We start from the raw sequence: 19,119 nt of genomic DNA, 5'->3' as shown, positions 1-19,119 counted from the left end.
CGGACCGTGTAGCCCTGATGGTGAATAATTATTTTCTCTCAACATATTGGGCTTCTAGACACTTGTCTAAGCCATGTTTTCTTTCCTTTTTCTTCTTCCTTCTGTTTATACTATATGCTCTTGTTTTTCACTCTGATGAAGATCCGTTGCCTTAATTCGAATGCCCTATGAAGATGAAGAATTTTATTCTCGCATATATGTATAGACTGCATTTTGGCAATCTGATCAGTAACGGTTGTAAGATATGTTACGTCACCTATTTTGTTATGCCTTGCTTTGTATTAAAAAATAAAGGTATAAATGTGGTCCAACCGATGTGTTTGTTAATCTGTGGTTTTCTCCATTTTCTAATTATTTGCATTGGTTCCTGATAAACTCTTGTTTATCCTGTTGTTATCTGTACTCTACGTGTATGGTGTGCCTGCACACCATTGCCCGGGGATAATACAGGTAACGGACACATATATACGACGGACTTCTTTCAGTTTCCGTCTACCAAATCCAATCAAAAGGCTTTGAGCGGCTCCGAAGGTATAGCAGAAGACACTTGCCCAAGGTGCCACGCAGTGGGACTGAACTCAGGACCATGTGGTTGGTAATCAAGTTACTTACCACACAGCCACTCCTGCGGCTATATATATATATATATATGTGTATGTATATATATGTATGTATTAAATAAAATCAAAAACAGAACACAAAGGATGTTGCGGTACACGTGTTTCAAGCTTTATAAACAACCTATTCTTACATCAGTGTATAATAGACATAAAGGATGGTTTAAAGCTCTATTCAGCCGCATGCAATTTTATTCCAAAGAGTTACATAACACTATGAAAAATCCGAAAGTAAATGTACCTTTTGGATTTTTCATAGTGTTATGTAACTCTTTGGAATAACAATTGCCTGCGGTTGAATAGAGCTTTAAACCATCCTTTATGTCTATTATACACTGATGTAAGAATAGGTTGTTTATAAAGCTTGAAACACGTGTACCGCAACATCCTTTGTGTTCTGTTTTTGATTTCATTTGATACATATACCCTCTCACCTCTGCTACTAGCTGGCATATATAGGTGCTTACACTTATCAAGTATTCACCCTAAATTTACAGTGTATATATATATATATATATACAGTTTATGTGATTAACCTGGATTTCAAGTCCATAAAGCGTTTAGCTTTACAGCGAATCGTCAGATTCGAAACCTGTTGACTTTTGGCTTCTTTAGCAAGTTACCTCTCTAGAAAATGTAGAAGGAAAAGACTTCGCTGATGTCAACAACAGGAGACTGTCTCTCTCTCTCTTTGGCTGTCATTCATAAATAGCTCTGTTATCGAGCAGATCCCAAGCATGGTCCGAAGACCTCCGTTCTAGAGTTAAGGATGTTCCGCGTGCCGGTGAAGTCCTTTTGTATTCTTGCCCATTCAGCTATGCCCAGTATATAACGCTTTGTCCCATACATGTAGGGGCCTGGATTGTCTAGGATTCTCCATATATATATATATATATATATATATATATAATTCCAAGAGAGTTAGAGCTTGCGAATCCAACCAACTAAGGGATAATATCTATCCAATATACTGCCAGTAGAATACACAATTATTAATACACAAGTGTTTTTCATTGCATGAATATAATAAATGGGTGAGAGTAAAAAAGTTGTTTTACCCTTAATTTATACGGCAATAAGAAAACGGAGGGGATCAAGAGGTGGTATTCATCAACTTTTAGACATTATATTGTCTATTTATTTATTTTTTTAATAAAAAACTGTTATAACAATATACAATCATGTATAACAGATTATGCTTTACATATATAAAAATACCAGTAATTATTAAAATATATAACATAGAACATAGAAAGTAGAATAGTTTCTTACATAAATAAACATAATATAATGCCTAAAAGTTGATGAATACCACCTCTTGATCCCCTCCATTTTCTTATAGCCGTATATATATAAATGTGTATGTATGTGTGTGTAACATATGGTATAATTAAAAACAGGGCAAATTTTGGCCATTTCTCCGCAGACTGAAAAAAATTATGCACAACCTTAATCGATTTTCGAACCTTAATGGGTTCTCATCAGAGGCGTCCACATCATTCTGACAGTCTTCAGAGAAACAAGTAGCCAAACTGTTTATATACTCAACAAATGCAGCAGTTACTCTATGAAGGAGTCCCTCTCTCTCTCTCTCTCTCTCTCTGTATATATATATATATAATATATATATATATATATATATATATATATAATATATATATATATAATAAAGATGAACGGCTGTGTGTGTGGATTTATAGAAAGAAAGACAAGAGCGTCTACATAAAAACTAAAAGTTAATTCTTGAGTAAAATCTTCCAAGGGAGACAATGGAAGTGATCCTGAGTCTCTAGGTGTTCCCCACCTAAGAGAGCTAGTGGCCCTTTTACAAATGTTGTACATTGCGCAGTCCCAACTAAAAAAAAAAAATGACCGCTCTAAGGTAGGTAACTAAATGGAAATTCTGGGAAAAACTAAAACCTGAAAATTATTCATGGGTTATTTTTTCACGCTTTACGATATTTGATCTTCAATTCTCTACTTCATCATTCTATGTATAAGAAGCATGCTACTCACAGAGATAGATTGTTACTATGTATCCCTATTAGATATGTGTGTAGACTTTAATAGTATTATAATATTGTTTTTATTCTTTTTATATTTATATCTTCGAGCTACCAGCCTATTCGTTTAAAGCTATGTGTATTTGGCCAAAACTCATCCGACAGTAAATCAAAGTTCCATAAATACCTAATATTCAAATTTATTTATTCATTCGAATTCTGAATGTTCAATAATTATATTCTTTGAATTAAAATCGCCGTTTTTTTTTCAACATTTATTAGCGAAGTCTCATATAAATTAATTTTTTGTTTTAATCTTAGAATTAAATGGTTTTTGATTTACTGTCAAGTAACTTTTGGCTAACCCTGTGTATATATATATATAGTTTACTTTTTCGTTAAAGTAAGATCAACCAAACAAGTACACTAACTGGTGAGAGATAAATATTGTTTTATGTACACAGTACAGTACCTATATTTGTTTACTATATACGGTGCTAGCAAAAGTCTATAGATACACCGTGTAGTACATTATAGCATTGATACAAAGTATTGTCAATGCATCAAGTAATTTATAAATGCAATATTGTATACATTTCTTACATGATATAAACTTTCAGTTCAATATCTTTGAATCAAATGACATCTTCAATTTTTTGTGGTAACGCACGGTTTCCTGTTTCTGGTAAATATATATGAAGTAAAATGGAAGAAATTATACATCCAGTTCCTATGATAACACCTGGAGCCCATGGAATATTCAAAATCTGTGGATGGAAAATAGAGATTTAATTGAAAATGTTTAAAATATAAACATCGATTGATAGTAACAGATCTTAACGATCAAACAGGATCAAAACAAGGCATGTTCGGAGGAAATGAGGATAAGCGGGATTTAAAAGAGAATTATAAGTTATAGAAATTGATCGCTCACGTTAGCTCTACCCGACAAATATTATCTCTGCTAGTAGTATCAGACATAGGGTCCGCTTAGTATGGCGCCCGGGCCAAAATATTTGTATAAAAAAGAAAATGCTTGCATTATGCGAAATATGGTCTTATTATATTTTACAAAACTTACATGTGTGTAAGCACTTATTTATACATACATACATACATACATACATCCATACATACATACATACATACATACATACATACACATACATGTTTGTGTGTTGTACTGATGGAACAATGGATATGTATGTATATGTGTTTATATAAATATATGTGCATGTCTGTCTGTATTTAGATATGCATGTATGTACACTGTATATATATATATATATATATATATATATATATATATAGTGATGGTTTCATTTGTTACCATTTACATTACGTAAATGTCTGCAAATCCTCAGTGTGGTCGTCATAGAAAATATAATTTGCAAAACTATACACAAGAGTCCTTCTGTGAGGGAACATGCATACAGTTCTATCAATTATATCTGTGGGTATAATTCAAATGTCCTCTGAATTTTCTTGTGAACAATTTTTCTTAGTGGTCAGACCATATAGGATCTACATTTAGCATATTAGGAATTCACCTCTTATGTGTATGTAATATAATTTTCTGAATCTCCAGATTTTTTCAGTATGCTAGGCCACTGGTTTAAATTGATTTTAATCTAATTAATATAAATTTTTACTCTTATTATTTAAATTTAAATAACCATGTTCTCGAATCGGCGCTCCGGCTCCGGTGCGCCAAAACGAAGACATTTGAAATATACCACCAATTATAATCGATAGAACTTTATGCATGTTCTCTCTCGGGAGGACGTCTCGTGTATAGTTCTGCAAATTATATTTTCTATGACGGTCACACTGAGGATTTGAAGACATTTACGTAATGTAAATAGAAACAATGAAACCATGGTATGTGACTAATTGCTATATTTTATATCTTTTCATTTGTCTTGATCGCTTTACATTCTGGCATTTGTCGAATTTTCTTGAGGTAGTGGATCTACCTTTAGCATATTAGGAATCCACCTACTGGTCATTCTTCTTATATGTATGTAAATAATTTTCTGAACCTTCAGATTTCTTCAATATACTAGGCCACTGGTTTAAATTGATATTAATTTAATTAATATCAATTTTTACCCTATTATTTAAATGTACATACATATATATATGTATATATGTATGCATACTATATATATATATATATATATATATATATGTGTGTGTGTGTGTGTGTGTATATATATTGTATATATTTTGTGCGTATATATATATAGTGTCTATATACACACATGTATACATACATATATACTTATATGTATATATATACATATATATATGCACATATATATATATATATATATAATATATATATATATATATATATATATATACTATATACATATACAGATAAACTTAGTTGGAAATGGAAGCGTGGCGTTCAATCATATAATAATAGAAATAATATATATATACATGCATATATATATGTATATATATATATATATATATATATATATATATATATATATGCATACAAGACGTCACAAAACGTAAACAACACGAAATATGAAAACAAATTTGGGTATGCAAGCAACGAGAAAAGCAAATGGAAGACAAGCAAGTAACATAAAGAATGACCCTTTATCAGTTGTCGGCTATTTATCTACTCATTTCGAGCATTGAACGATAATATGAGCTTTCGAAATGCAGTTGACCCACGAACCAAAATAAAATATTTTGATTTGCGGAGGTTTCCTGCGGTTATGAAATCCTTCCTCATCTCCCTTACTCTCCCGACCTCGCACCATTTGATGTCCACCTCTTTCCAACCATAAAGTCTTTTTTTGGGGGAAGCACTTTTTGGATGATGATGAATTTATTTCCGAGGTAAAGTCTTGGTCCAGGCGCAGCTTACCGACTGCTACAGACGAGGTCTTCACAGCTGCCTAAAGCGATGGGTGAAGTGTGTCACCATTGGTGATGGTTATGTAGAGAAGGCCTCTGGATTTTGTGGGGAGGGAGACAGTCGATCTCATGACCCCGAAATGATGAAAGCAAAGTCGGCCTCAGCGGAATTTGAACTCAGAACGTAAAGGCGTGCGAAATATCACTAATAGAGAGGGACTAATAATTATGTCAAGTGAGTCAGGGGAAATATTTAATGAACACTTCTCATATAAGATAGATAGATAGAGAGAGAGAGATAGATAGAGAGAGAGAGATAGATAGGCTAGGCAAGTGCAAAAGAGAATAAGTTTTCATCATAAGCGCTGGTTTTTAAGTGTGTGCTTATATATAGACGTCATACCAAGTGTACATTTTATGGGTGTTATACAGTAAAAATATGAGGAAATGAAGTTCATTGAAATATTAACCACACATGAGCATTTGTAGCAAAGACTACGATGACTCTGTACAAGCGAAATTTTCGTTGATAAACACTGTGTCTAACATATGCACCAAGGAAAAATCATCGAGAGCAGTGCTTATATTGGAAAATGTTAATAGTTTATAACAAATAAACTGATGGTTCACTTACCAATAGTCTGAAGTAAGGTGATGACAAGCCTACGATTCGAATGAAGATCGTGGCAAAACCAGTTCCGGCACTTCTGCAATGAAAATCGAAATAAATAATTCACCAAGTTATGAATTTTTAGTGTGAATTTGTTAAAACCACATTTCATTTTTTCTTTCAGTCTCTCCAGTTTCTTAATGTACATATTCAAACGCGCGCGCGCACACACAGACACAGGCACACACACACACACACACGCATTTAAATATGTATGCACGGCTTTATTCAGTTTTTTAATAAGATTTTTTTGATAATAGAGAAGGTTTGAAACATAGATCCAAGGGTCCTTCACTAGAATTTCAACAGCAGCAACAGTGTATTTTTGCACGTATGTATGTATGTATGTATGTATATGTGCAATATTTAGCATCAGTGCATGTGCAGATTCGTATGTTTCGTTTTGTGCATGTATTTTCATGTATATAATTGCAATTCTAACCATGAGCGTATATATATATATATATATACGAGAAAGAAGCAACAAGAATGGATTAGTTTTTAGTACACTTGTTTCATACAAAGACAGGCTTTATTAAAAGTTGCAAAAAGGCAGCAATAAAAGTGTCCCGTACTCATCAGCTAAAATATATGAGTTCTCCAAAACATCTTAGTGGGTGAGGCTATACTCATGAAGTATTGGAGATAATTTCATTAAAGGCAGATTTAGGTTGCAAACAGATTTCCAAAGTTCTTTAATGATGATGCACAGTCTAATCACAGGTTCTTAAAAGCTTATTAGCTTCACCGAGAAGGCGAATTAATCCGTAGTGTAGATGTAAATTTCCAGAGATATGAGGAGGATGAGGAACATAGCAGTTTTGCGTGGAGAACAGTAATGTGGCAAATACCTTATCATATAGCATGAAATGATTGTGGATTAACATGGATAAATTCATCGTCTGTGAGTATGAAATTCTCCTCATATCTCTGGAATTTAAATCTACACTACGGATTAATTCACCTCTCTGTGAAGCTAATAAGCTTTTAAGACCTGTGATTAGACCTGTGCATCATCATTAAAGAACTTTGGAAATCTGTTTGCAACCTAAATCTGCCTTTAATGAAATTATCTCCAATACCTCATGATTATAGCCTCACCCACCAAGATGTTTGGAGAACTCATATGTATTTTAGCTGATGAGTACGGGACACTTTTATCTGCTGCAATTTTTGCAACTTTTAATAAAGCCTGTCTTTGTATGAAACAATTGTACTAAAAACTAATCCATGCTTGTTGCTTCTTTCTCGTTGATAATCACCCCACATTACTGTATGGTTAACACCATATAGTTTTCTGGTGCATCTAAGTTAAGTACCATATTCAATAAATTCATTGGATTGACTTGAATCTTAATTGCTTTTATATATATATATATATTATATATATATTATATATATATATATATATATGAACTGATAAACTTCTGGAAAGTTTTACAAATTTTTACAATTCCAGTGAAGGCCTGAATCTGTATTCTTCGAATTAGCTTTCTTGTTTCTGGTTTTATGATGCCTAATTTCTCACGATTGGTACTCGAAGTTTATCTGACCTAATTCTGGGAATAGTACAGTTCGTTTTTGTTTAAATGTCGGCATGGCGTTTTCTTGTATTTGAAACCTCACCTTGGTTTTGGTATATAGAGCTAATTTATCAGACAGAACTTCAAGAAAATTGTTTAAAGAATATTTTTTCAATTCATCTGATGACTCATTTGTACTAGAGGAAAAACCATTCACTTTTTAACACAAAAGATTTATGGGGAGATACTATAAGTTAAATAATTCCATCCAGTCAGTACCGAACAATTTTGTATTACTTAACACAAAACTTTATCTTTTAAGGATTTCTCACGAAATGTAATGTTACTTATCAATTCGTGCTTAAAATATTTTTTTTTCCTGAAACACCACGGGCAATTTTTGAAGTTTCATTTAATTTAGGTGTCCCGATTTTGCCCATGTGTTTACACTAATTATTGAGAAGTCATTGCCTCTATCCAATTGTAACATTATGTTTGTATTAATGATTTTTACATACACAAATTTTCTTTGAGGCTCGTTCGTATTTTTGTTACCGGTAATCCATTTATGCGATTTTTTCTGTTGAATCGCTTTTTAGGTTTTGTTTTGCAGTGTGAGTTTTATGGCCTATTTTACAACACTTGAAGCATTTTATATTTTTGAATGGACAGTTATTTTTAAAATGTAGACCACCGCACCCATAACATGGATTCGGTCTTCATATATTTTCTTATCCAATTCAAGTTGACATGTTTGAACATGTGAGCAATCTTTCTCTTCAATTTTATTTGCATGATGTCTTAGATTTATAATCCTCTTACATTCTTATGCTACTGCCTGCAGAGTAAAATTTTGGTCCTGCATCCTTACTTGCAGTAAGCCCTTGAACAAAAATTAAAGACTTGAGCATGTCCAGGATCAACCCATTCAATTTCAATTTCTCACACTGTCTTAACACTGTTAACCACTCCGGCATAGGTGAAGAAATCTTCATCATCTTCTTTGACCAAATTTATACATTGCTAGCGAGTATTGAAAAGGCAACTTCTTTCACTGAAAATTTTCTATAAAGGTTTAATTGTTTCATCGAAACAAATCTCACCTGGCTTCTTCGGCAGAATATAATTACAATTTTGGTGTTCGGTAATCGTACTTTTTCTCATCTTTCATATGCCCCCACCATTTCTTTGCATTTCTTCGACCTTTACTTCAGATCCATTTTGTCTTCTTTCTCCCCACCCACATCATTCTGATATATCGTCCGATTATCTACTTGTTTATTTATTTACTTATCTATTTATTTATTCATTGTATTTCTCTTTTCATTTAACTACTTAGTTAATTCACCCATTTTCACCTCTTGCTCCCAACCAATTTTGCTTTTCCTCCTTCTTATTTGGACCCTTTTCACTTCCCTCTTCTCATTCAAACACACCTGCTCTCTCCTTTTCTTCCAGAAGCCATACAAGGATTAACGTCGTAATATTTTAAAGGAAATGCTTTTTATAAGTGATTCCTTACCGTATTTCTGTGGGAAATAATTCCGAAATGTAAATTATATCACCACTACAGGCACCATTCAATGTAGAACCAGTAACAACAAACAATACCAAGCAGACGTATTTCATTGTCTCGTCTTGCTCTAGTAATAATAATAAATAATAATAATAATAATAATAATAATGTTGATACTACTACTACTACTACTAATAATAATAATAATAACAACAACAGCAATAACAATAATAGTGATAATAATAATAATAATAATAATAAATAATAATAATAATAATGCTCATATCCTACGCAAAATACTTTCTATGTAAACTCAAGTTTTAAAATAAACATAATTTTCGTATGTTTTTTTTAGACATTCACTAGTACAACACTAAATACAAAACCAAATATGTGGCACACTAGGCATAACAACAACACGAACTTCCAACCTGTTGTCTCTTGAAGTCTCTGGGTGAGACTTGGAGCCAACTTGTACAGATATAAAGCAAAAGTCAAACATAGAATAATAATAATAATAATAATAATAATAAGAATAATAAGAATAATAATAATAATAATAATAATAATGATGATGATAATAACAGATAAATATGGAGACCTTAGAATTGGAATTGCTAAGATGTGGAAGCTACGAGAGTCAAACATAAAGTTTGTCTCTCTTGTCATCAGAGTATTGGGTTCAATATCACCCAACATGAAAAACATCTGGAAACTTTAGAAATATCCTATAAAATGTGTGTGCATCTTCATTGGCTCTTATGCTGTGAATACCAATATGAAGTTACAGAGAACTGGTATGAGCATGTACCAAGTAAATTTATGCAGGAGAATGGAAAATTAACGATACTCTGGGACTATGATTTTCAGATGGATCGTGTAATGGAACACTGTTTGCCGGATATTGTCATATTGAGTAAGAGAGACAAATACTGTCAGATCATTGATGCAGCCATACCAAACGACATGAATGTTGTAAGTAAAGAGGTTGAAATAAATCACCAGGCACTCCAAATTGAAAGTGGAGATGGCAAGACTGTATTGGAATGCAAGCGGGTAATGTAAAAGTGATACCAGTGGTGATCGAAGCATTGGTTTTAACCCCATTGAAACTTCAAGACTTCTTAAGGCAACTGGAAATCCAATGCAAGATTGATGTCTTGCAAAAAGTAGCCTTATAATAATAATGATGGGAAGAAAAAGCAGGGGAATAATAATAATAATAATAATAATAATAATAATAATAATAATAATAATAGTAATAATAATGATAATAATAATAATAATAATGATAACAATAATAATATTAATAATAACAATAATAATAACAACAACAACAATAATAATAATGATAATAACAGCAACAACAACAACAATAATAATAATAATAATAATAATAATAAGTAATTATAATCCTGTCTATGATAGACACGAGGCCTAAAATTTTGGGTAGGGAGATAGTCGATTACATCGACCCCAGTACTCAACTGGTGCTTAATTTGTCGGCCCCGAAAGGAAGAAAGGTGAGGTAGACCTCAGCGGAATTTGAACTCAGAACGTAGCGACGGGCGTAATACGGCTACGCATTTCGTCCAGCGTGCTAATAAATCTGCCAGCTCGCCGCCTTAATAATAATAATGATAATAATAATAATAATAATAATGATAATAATAATAATAATAATAAATAATAATAATAATAATAATAATAATAATAATAATGATGATAATAATAATAATAATAAAATATTCAGACAAATACATAACAAAAACACCAGGACTTACAAACACATATAACATACAGAAAATTGCACTACTAGGCACTGCACACATCCTACGCAGAACCCTTTCCATACGATAACCATCAGAGCATCACAACAAATCACAGCACATACACAAGGCACACAGAGCTGCGCTCGGTAGTGAAGTGAAAGCACGCTATAAAAATAAAACTACTGAATAATAATAATAATAATAATAATAATAATAATAATAATAATAATAATAATAATAATAATAATAATATTAACAATATTTGTATGTATGTAAGTATGTATGCATGTGTGTGTGTTTGTGTGTGTGTGTTTGTTCCACCACCACCATTGCTTCACACCGATGTCGGTGCGTTTGCGTCTCTGTAATTTAGCTATTCAGCAGAAGAGACTGATAGAATAAGCATCAGGCTTACAGGGAATAAGTCCAGGGGTCAATTTCTTCGACTAAAGGGCGATGCTCTAGCATGACCACAGTCAAATGACTGAAACAAGTAAAAGAATAAAAGAATACCAGAAGAACGTTCGGTACCACTAAATCCAAGAAGGTTCTTTGAATATGTACGAAGTATTCTAAGGTTAAATAGTAATTCCGTTTACGTTTGTGTAACTAATATATTTTGGCTGGATTATATAGTCAGTAGTATTACATTACTTTCTATATTCTGTAACTGTCACAATATACTTTTCTAGACCTGAACGTTTTGTGAGGAGGGACCAGTTGATTAGATCGATGCCAGTACACAACTGGTACTTAATTTATCAAATATTCCACAGAAAGTTTTCCTCTTAGAGACAGAAAAGATTATCAGGAGGGTTTTAAGCATTTGAAAGACTATTGAAAGCTTGTGGATACCTAACGTTACAAGTAGTGACCCGCTAACCTCATAAATTCTATCAAGAATAAGAAAACCCAAGTCAAATTACTACAACTAATAATAATTGTTTCAAACTTTGGCACAAGGCCCGCAATTTCGAAGGAGGGAATAAGTTGATTACATCGACCCTAGCATTCAATTGATACTTATTTCATCGACCCCGAAAGAATAAAAGATAAATTCAACTGCGGCGGAATTTGAATTCAGAACGTAAGGAAAGACGAAATGTCGTTTAGCATTTTGTCTGACGTGCTAACGATTCTGCCAAATCGTCGCCTTTACAAGAGATACAGTAATAAACACAGACGCGAGCATAGCTGTACACCTAGGTAACTCGCGTTGCAACCATGTATTTCCTGGTTCATCCCCACTGTGTAGATTTTGGGTGTCTTCTGCTATAGCTCTGGGTCGACACTTGTGAGCGAATTTGGTAGGGGAAAACTGAGTGGACGCTAGTTGTATGTATGTATGTATGTATGTATGTAAAAGTTAAGTTAATTTTTTGGCTCAAAAAGCAAAAAGCAAGGCCATGTAGGGGGACATGGAGATATGTACAGGGTGGTGTTCATGCAAAGAGTTCAGGCCATTTGTGGTCAAGGGAGACTTTGAACTGAGCGGTCGTCGGCGTTTTCACTATCTCATCTGTCAGCTTATTCCACGGATCCACAACCCGGACGGAGAAAGCCCCTCTCCTTCGATTGAGATGAAATCGTCGCAGATAGAGCTTTTCGGAGTGACCCCGCAGCCGACGTTCTGGAGCAGGAGTGAAGAACAGCTCTTTCGAGAGGTTACACTTTCCGCTTATGATGTTGTATGTATGTATGTATGTATGTATGTATGTATGTACAAATGTGTGTATGTATATAAATGTATGTATGTGTGTGTGTGTGCGCGCGCGTGCGCATATGCACTCCAACGCCTGTCAACCGGCGTTGGTTTGTTAATATTCCCATAACTCAGCTGTTTGGCAAAAGGTCAACGATAGAATAAGTACCATACTTTATAAAGACTTCTACTGGGGTCGATTTGTACAAGTTGACTCTTCAAGGAGGTGTCACAGCATGGTCGCTTCCTAATGACTAAAATAAGTAAAAAAAAAATAACAGAATAAAAGAATATTACCTGCCAGAAGTTTTATTAGCGACGCTGTTATAACACAGGCGGCAGAAAATGTCTTGAAACATTCCAGAGTTATTTTATGACCAAATCTAAGAGGAAAAAGCAGTTGTGATACAATCGTATTTTATTATATTTCACTATTATTAAGAGAAACATAAGTGCACCTTATACACAGCTAAATATGGCATCTATGTGTGTGTGTGTGTGTGTGTGTGTGTGTGTGTGTGTGTGTGATGTGTGTTCAGATGTGCCTACATATACAAATAGAATAAGATAGATAAATACACAAAGAAAAAGATAGGAGCACTCCATCAGTTGCGACGACGAGGGTCCCAGCTGATACGATCAACGGAACAGCTTTCTCGTGAAATTAACGTGTAAGTGGCTGAGCACTCCACAAACACGTGCACCCTTAACGTAGTTCTCGGGGAGATTCAGTGTGACACAAAGTGTGATAAGGCTTCCCCTTTGAAATGCAGGTACTACTCACTTTTGCCAGCTGAGTGGACTGGAGCGACGTGAAATAAAGTGTCTTGCTCAAGGACACAAAGCGCCGCCGGGAAGTGAACTCACGACCTTACGATCATGAGCCGAATGCCCCTAACCACTAAGCCACACGCTTTCACTCACAAAGAAAAAGATAGACACAGACAGTCAGACTAATAGTCAGAAAGATAAACAAATGATGGAGAGATGGATAAATAGATTGATTGACTGGTTGATAGACAGACAGACAGGGAGATAGCTAGACAGACAGACAGATAGATAGATAGATAGATAGATAGATAGATAGATAGATAGATAGATAGATAGATAGATAGATAGGTAGATAGATAGATAGATATATAGATAGATAGATAATGTACTCATTCCGTACACACAGAAATTCCATTGTTATCACAATTAGTCGTTATTGTAAATGACGAAACACCTGAGTGCAAATATATCGTATATTCTCGGCTATTTAGAACATATTTCCGTAATAGGACAGCAGTAAACAAATTGGAGTAGAGTTGAGAGGTCGATTAAATCATCGATATGTAATTGATGAGAATTATTAGTAGAAAAGATAATGAGAAAGCCAAAATTAAAATTTGGTGTTAAAACCTTGTCTTTAAGCGTGTCGTATGTATATATATATATATATATATATATATATATATATATATATATATAATATATATATATATATGCACACACATGCACACATAGATGTTGATGTTTGTTCCTTCTCGAGCCATGCCAGGCTCCTAAGGGCTGGTTCCCCGGTTTCATTGGTGTATAGCTTCCCCACCTGGTGAATTAGATATATGGGTATATATATATATGTATATATATGTATATACTACCGGATGAACGGAAACGAGAAACTCAGAGTAACAGATTTTGTTGAATTTTCTGCTGCTTTAAATAAAGTATATATATATATATATATATATATATTCAGACACACACACACACACACACACACACACACACACACACACACACACACACACACACACATACATATATATATACATATACATATATTCTTGAAGCCGCAATTTACTCACATGCACCATCTTTCAGAGCTTGTTGCTTATTCAGTTCTTAACCAAATTGAAAACTTTTAACAACTTTGAAGAGGGCTGGTCCCTTACTATATTTTGGCGTAAAGAAATTGAGATTTGGTCCAGTAGAAAAAGGTTTGCATCAAAATTTGTAGCAACATTATAGGAGAGAAAGTAACGCCTCCAATCAAGTTTAGATCTAAATAACTTCCTTGTTTTAAAAGCAGAATATATTTATCTTAGCTTCAATGATAGAAGAAAGCATGAGGAGTTTTAAACTTTTGGTCACATGCAGCAAAAATTTGTATAAAAATGTTGTGTGGTAAAATATCATGAAAAAATATAAGGCAAAAAATTGGGCAGCTAATTCCCCCAACTGTACAGTTTCACTTCTCTATCCCAAATCATTATGTATGTATAGTTGACTTTACAGAAAAACAAAAGACGAAGACAGATGTATGAATAACAAGGAGGTGTATTAGTTTGACGTTTGGAAAAGTGAGAAAGTATTTTGTTTTGAGCATACACTCTTCAACAGAAAGGGTTAGGAGAAAATAAACAGAGAGAATAATAATAAAAAAAAAAACTTGTGGATTTAGCGATAAGGCATGTGGCTGGTTGGGTAAAAAGGTTTTGACAGGAGAGGTAGAAAGAAGGGGAGATAATAAAATATTGGTGATCCCAAAATGAAAGTGCGCGCGCGTGTGTAGGTAGAGGCTAGTGACTTTGACGTGTGGATGGGTGTGTGTGTAATTGTGTGATCGGCTGTAATGTGTGCGTGTGAGTGTGTGTGGATGATGGTGTGTAGGTGTACAGATGATGGTGTGAGGTGTAGGTACTGGGAAGTGGTCAGTGCTAGTGTGTATAGAGTGATGTAGGGTGGGATGATGTGGTGTGGGGGTGGGGATGTGCAGACGAGGATGTGGGGTGTTGGGTGTAGGGTGAGAATGAGGGAGGGGTAGGGGCTATGTAGGAGTGGGATGGGTGGGGTAGGGTGTGGATGGAGGGGATTATCAATGAAGAGAGGAGAGGAGGTGAGTCAGATGAAGAGAAGAAGGGAGTTGAGCCCATATGGCGCAAAGGAGTGAAGAGAGAAGATTTATTCCTGTTCACGGCAAAGGTGGGAGTCCGGATGACCCCTGCAAAGACAATCCGAACACAGACAGATGTTATAGTGAACAATCGGTAGAGTGAAAATGGCGCGAGTCTGATGTCTCGGAGATGCTCTGTTAACCGGTCAGCCAAGCGGTGTCCTGTTTGGCCGATGTACAGAGAAGGGCAGAAAGAGCAGGAGAGGCAGTAAATGACATTGCTAGAAGTGCAGGTAAAGGAGTTGGTGATATGATAGGGACAGTGAGTCGGTGATATGATAGGGTGCTTGTGAGGATGGTGGTGTTGGAGAGGTAGGGGCAAGTGCGGCAGCCTGGGTGGAAGCAGGGAACGAGCCAGTTTGGGAGGTAGTGTTAGGGAAGAAACTGTGGAGGTCACGCAGGTTGTGGGTTCATTTGAAGGAGGGAAGTGGTAGGTTGGGAAAGATGTGCGAAGTGAAGTGGTCGGACTGGAGTCGCCAGAAGGCACGGGGAATGGTGCGTTGGAAGGGCAGGGTGGAAGAGTGGTAGGTGAGGGGCAATGGGAGGGTGGGTGAGGAGAGAGAGAGCAGAGGCACGGTCCACGGAACATGTTCTGGCACAGGCTGTGTGGATAGTGGTGAGGGGATACACACACATGTATACATTTGTCAGAGTATTATGTAATGGCGTGGTGGAGAATACTCTCTCAAAACGCTGGATGTTAAAATACCTGAATGTCTTGGACAGGCGAGATAACTCACCTCTATCTGATGAAGGTGGAATGAACTTCGCTGTTTCGCACCTGAACAGGATCGGAAAGGAATCATATCGACTTATATGCATACAGCGTACAAACTGTGTATGAGTATGTCCCGGCAATGCACAGATAAAAATAAATTCAAATATGAAATAGAAGTAGCCCTAATGTGATAAACATTATTGACCACATATACTTAACGTATATGCTACATGTATTTATCGGTAGGCTGCGATTTAGCGTAGTGGAGAATATTCTCTCGCCGGGATTAAGATGAAATTATAAACTCTGACAACTGCCTAAATATTCTGAGAGATTTCCTTAACTAGTCTCCCCATGCTGACAAATACATACTAGTCTGTTGGAAGATTCAACTTATTAAAAGTTAATATTCACTTGAGAAAAACATATATGTCCTACTACTTAAAATGATCATATCTTGATAGTTAATCATGTTAAATAGTTACTCATGTTCAACTGAGTAAGACACCATCCATCACTTTCATACCATGGTTACACACATGAAAAAGCCGCAACAATTTCATCATCATACAGGCATTTACGTCAAAACTAATATAAACATATCACTCAAGAAGTACATCACCTCTCACAAAAATGTTTTAAAATATAAATATACAAATACTTGTGTTGTTGAATCCGAAGATATGTGTGTCTATATACGACTACAATGTTTATGTACCAGTTTGAGTGGAAGATATGCATGTTTACATGTGTTTATATACAAAATGTTTGACTATTTTAACGAGTAATATTTTAGAGAAGAAATTGAACTTCATTGCTTATATCGCAACAGTAGAAGCTGTAGTGCATTAGTTTCAGGTGATGCAAAATAACGTTTATTTCAGCGAGATTTTAAACAATGTAAGTAAAGTTAGCAAGGAGCATTAAGCGTCATGCATATGGCTGTTACTGTCTCAGTTATGGTTCCATTCACTCAGGATATTGATAAATGGTTTCGTTTACCTTTTCGCTGAAAAAGCGTATAGACTATTAGTTAAGATTTCCAGTAAACATATCGTCGGGTAGACGATATAAACACTCTCACCAAAAGCCTCCGACATTAGCATAATACTGTTTGATGATGTTAGGTCTACCGCCCTATAAAATTATAAAAATGAGATATAATTACAAAAGAGCTACGGAAAGGCATTAACGTCACAAAGTTTGTCCTACCCGTATTCAAAAACAATAGAGTTAATCACATTAGAGGCAATTTAATGTCAATGTTAAATTACTGTTTTATCGCATGAAAGTATGGAATAAATAATTATTAGTTTCCTTACAAAAGGACAGACAGACTGAAAGAAACAACCATATAAACATGAGTCCACACAAACACATACACACACACATACACAAACTCTCTCTCTCTTACATACACATAACACAATAAAACACAGAAACACGAGCTCTGTATATTCAGTATCTATAGAAGATATTTCTTCAACCAAATGCTGAGGGTACCATAATCAGCTAAAGGCGGTGAGCTGGCAGATGCGTTAGCACGCCGGTCGAAATGCTTACCAGTATTTTGTCTGCCGTTACGTTCTGAGTTCGAATTCCTCCGAGGTCGACTTTGCTTTTCATCCTTTCGGGGTCGATTAAATAAGTACCAGTTACGCACTGGGGTCGATATAATCGACTTAATCTGTTTATCTGTCCTTGTTTGTCTCCCCTGTGTTTAGCCCCTTGTGGGTAGTAAAGAAATAGGTATTTCATCTGCCGTTACATTCTGAGTTCAAATTCTGCCGAGGTCGACTTTCATACTTTCGGGGTCGATAAATTAAGTACCAGTTACGCACTAGGGTCGATGTAATCAACTTAATCCGTTTGTCTGTCCTTGTTTGTCTCCTCTGTGTTTAGCCCCTTGTGGGTAGTAAAGAAATCAGCTAAGTGACATCATAGCTCTATACTGCCGCTATTCTACCGTCGCCAAAATTCCTATTAGTAGCTTATGTGAAAGACTGAAACAAGGTGAACAATAATTCGGTGAAACTTACCATACTATAGACATGACGATGGTAACTTTCCTCAGATAAGGTGACTTGAAGATGACAATTAATTTTTCTAACATTGGAGCTTGTTTTTCAACTTCTAGTTGTGACTGATTGACAACTGCTTTGGCGTTTGCCTCGACATTAGACTCACAGTTTCGCCCGTCGAGATTAGTTTCGTTCACAGGACTAGCTGTTTGTTGTGTTGATGTTGAAATATCTTTTAAAGTAATATGCCAAATAGTATCAAAGTCAACTTTGTTTTGTTTAGCTGCCTTTTTGACAATCTTTTCAGCTGCTTTCATTTTTGAAGTGGCAATTAACCACCGCACAGATTCCTGCAGGAAACTGCAATCATAGAAAGACAAATGTGAGATAATAACTGTGTTGTCAGATGGCATTGAAAAATAGAGTGTGAATATGTGTGTGTGTGTGTGGTGTGTGTGTGTGTGCCTGCATGTATATCTGTGATCTTGCTTAAGTTTACTGTCGACAATGCTTGTGAATTGCTTCTCCTAAAGTAGTGGTATGGTCTAAGGCATATTTCATTCCTCCTTCACAAACAACCTGAACGCAAAGGGAGAAAAGCAGGTGCAAATCAGAGAATTAGATGATTTCTCTGGACCTGTTCCAGGGTGGTAGAGTAAAAAATGATAGAGTAAGAAGTCTTTTAAAAACATCATGAGATAATAGGAGTACTTATAGGCAGAACTTAGTATTTGATTTTGTTAGTGGAAAGGTTTGTAA

At 35.1% G+C, this 19,119-nt stretch overlaps 1 protein-coding gene across 2 annotated transcripts in view; it reads right to left on the bottom strand.

Annotated features, from left to right (window-relative positions):
- Positions 1 to 19,119, bottom strand: part of LOC115217702 (solute carrier family 22 member 8-like) — a 122,266-nt gene that overhangs the window by 682 nt on the left and 102,465 nt on the right. For both annotated transcript variants that reach the window (XM_029787457.2, XM_036507387.1), the window contains 6 exons: positions 18,379 to 18,720; positions 17,342 to 17,476; positions 12,981 to 13,066; positions 9,216 to 9,336; positions 6,135 to 6,207; positions 3,224 to 3,387 (listed from right to left, as the gene is read on the bottom strand). In XM_029787457.2, the coding sequence (XP_029643317.1) occupies positions 3,256 to 3,387; positions 6,135 to 6,207; positions 9,216 to 9,336; positions 12,981 to 13,066; positions 17,342 to 17,476; positions 18,379 to 18,720 (889 nt within the window). In that variant the 3' untranslated portion in view covers positions 3,224 to 3,255. The remainder of the gene's footprint in view (positions 1 to 3,223; positions 3,388 to 6,134; positions 6,208 to 9,215; positions 9,337 to 12,980; positions 13,067 to 17,341; positions 17,477 to 18,378; positions 18,721 to 19,119) is intronic.

Source organism: Octopus sinensis, linkage group LG11 (assembly GCF_006345805.1).
Source record: "Octopus sinensis linkage group LG11, ASM634580v1, whole genome shotgun sequence".
Classification (NCBI taxonomy): domain Eukaryota; kingdom Metazoa; phylum Mollusca; class Cephalopoda; order Octopoda; family Octopodidae; genus Octopus; species Octopus sinensis.
Note: the sequence above shows the minus strand (reverse complement) of the source record. Positions and strands in the feature narration are given on the sequence as shown.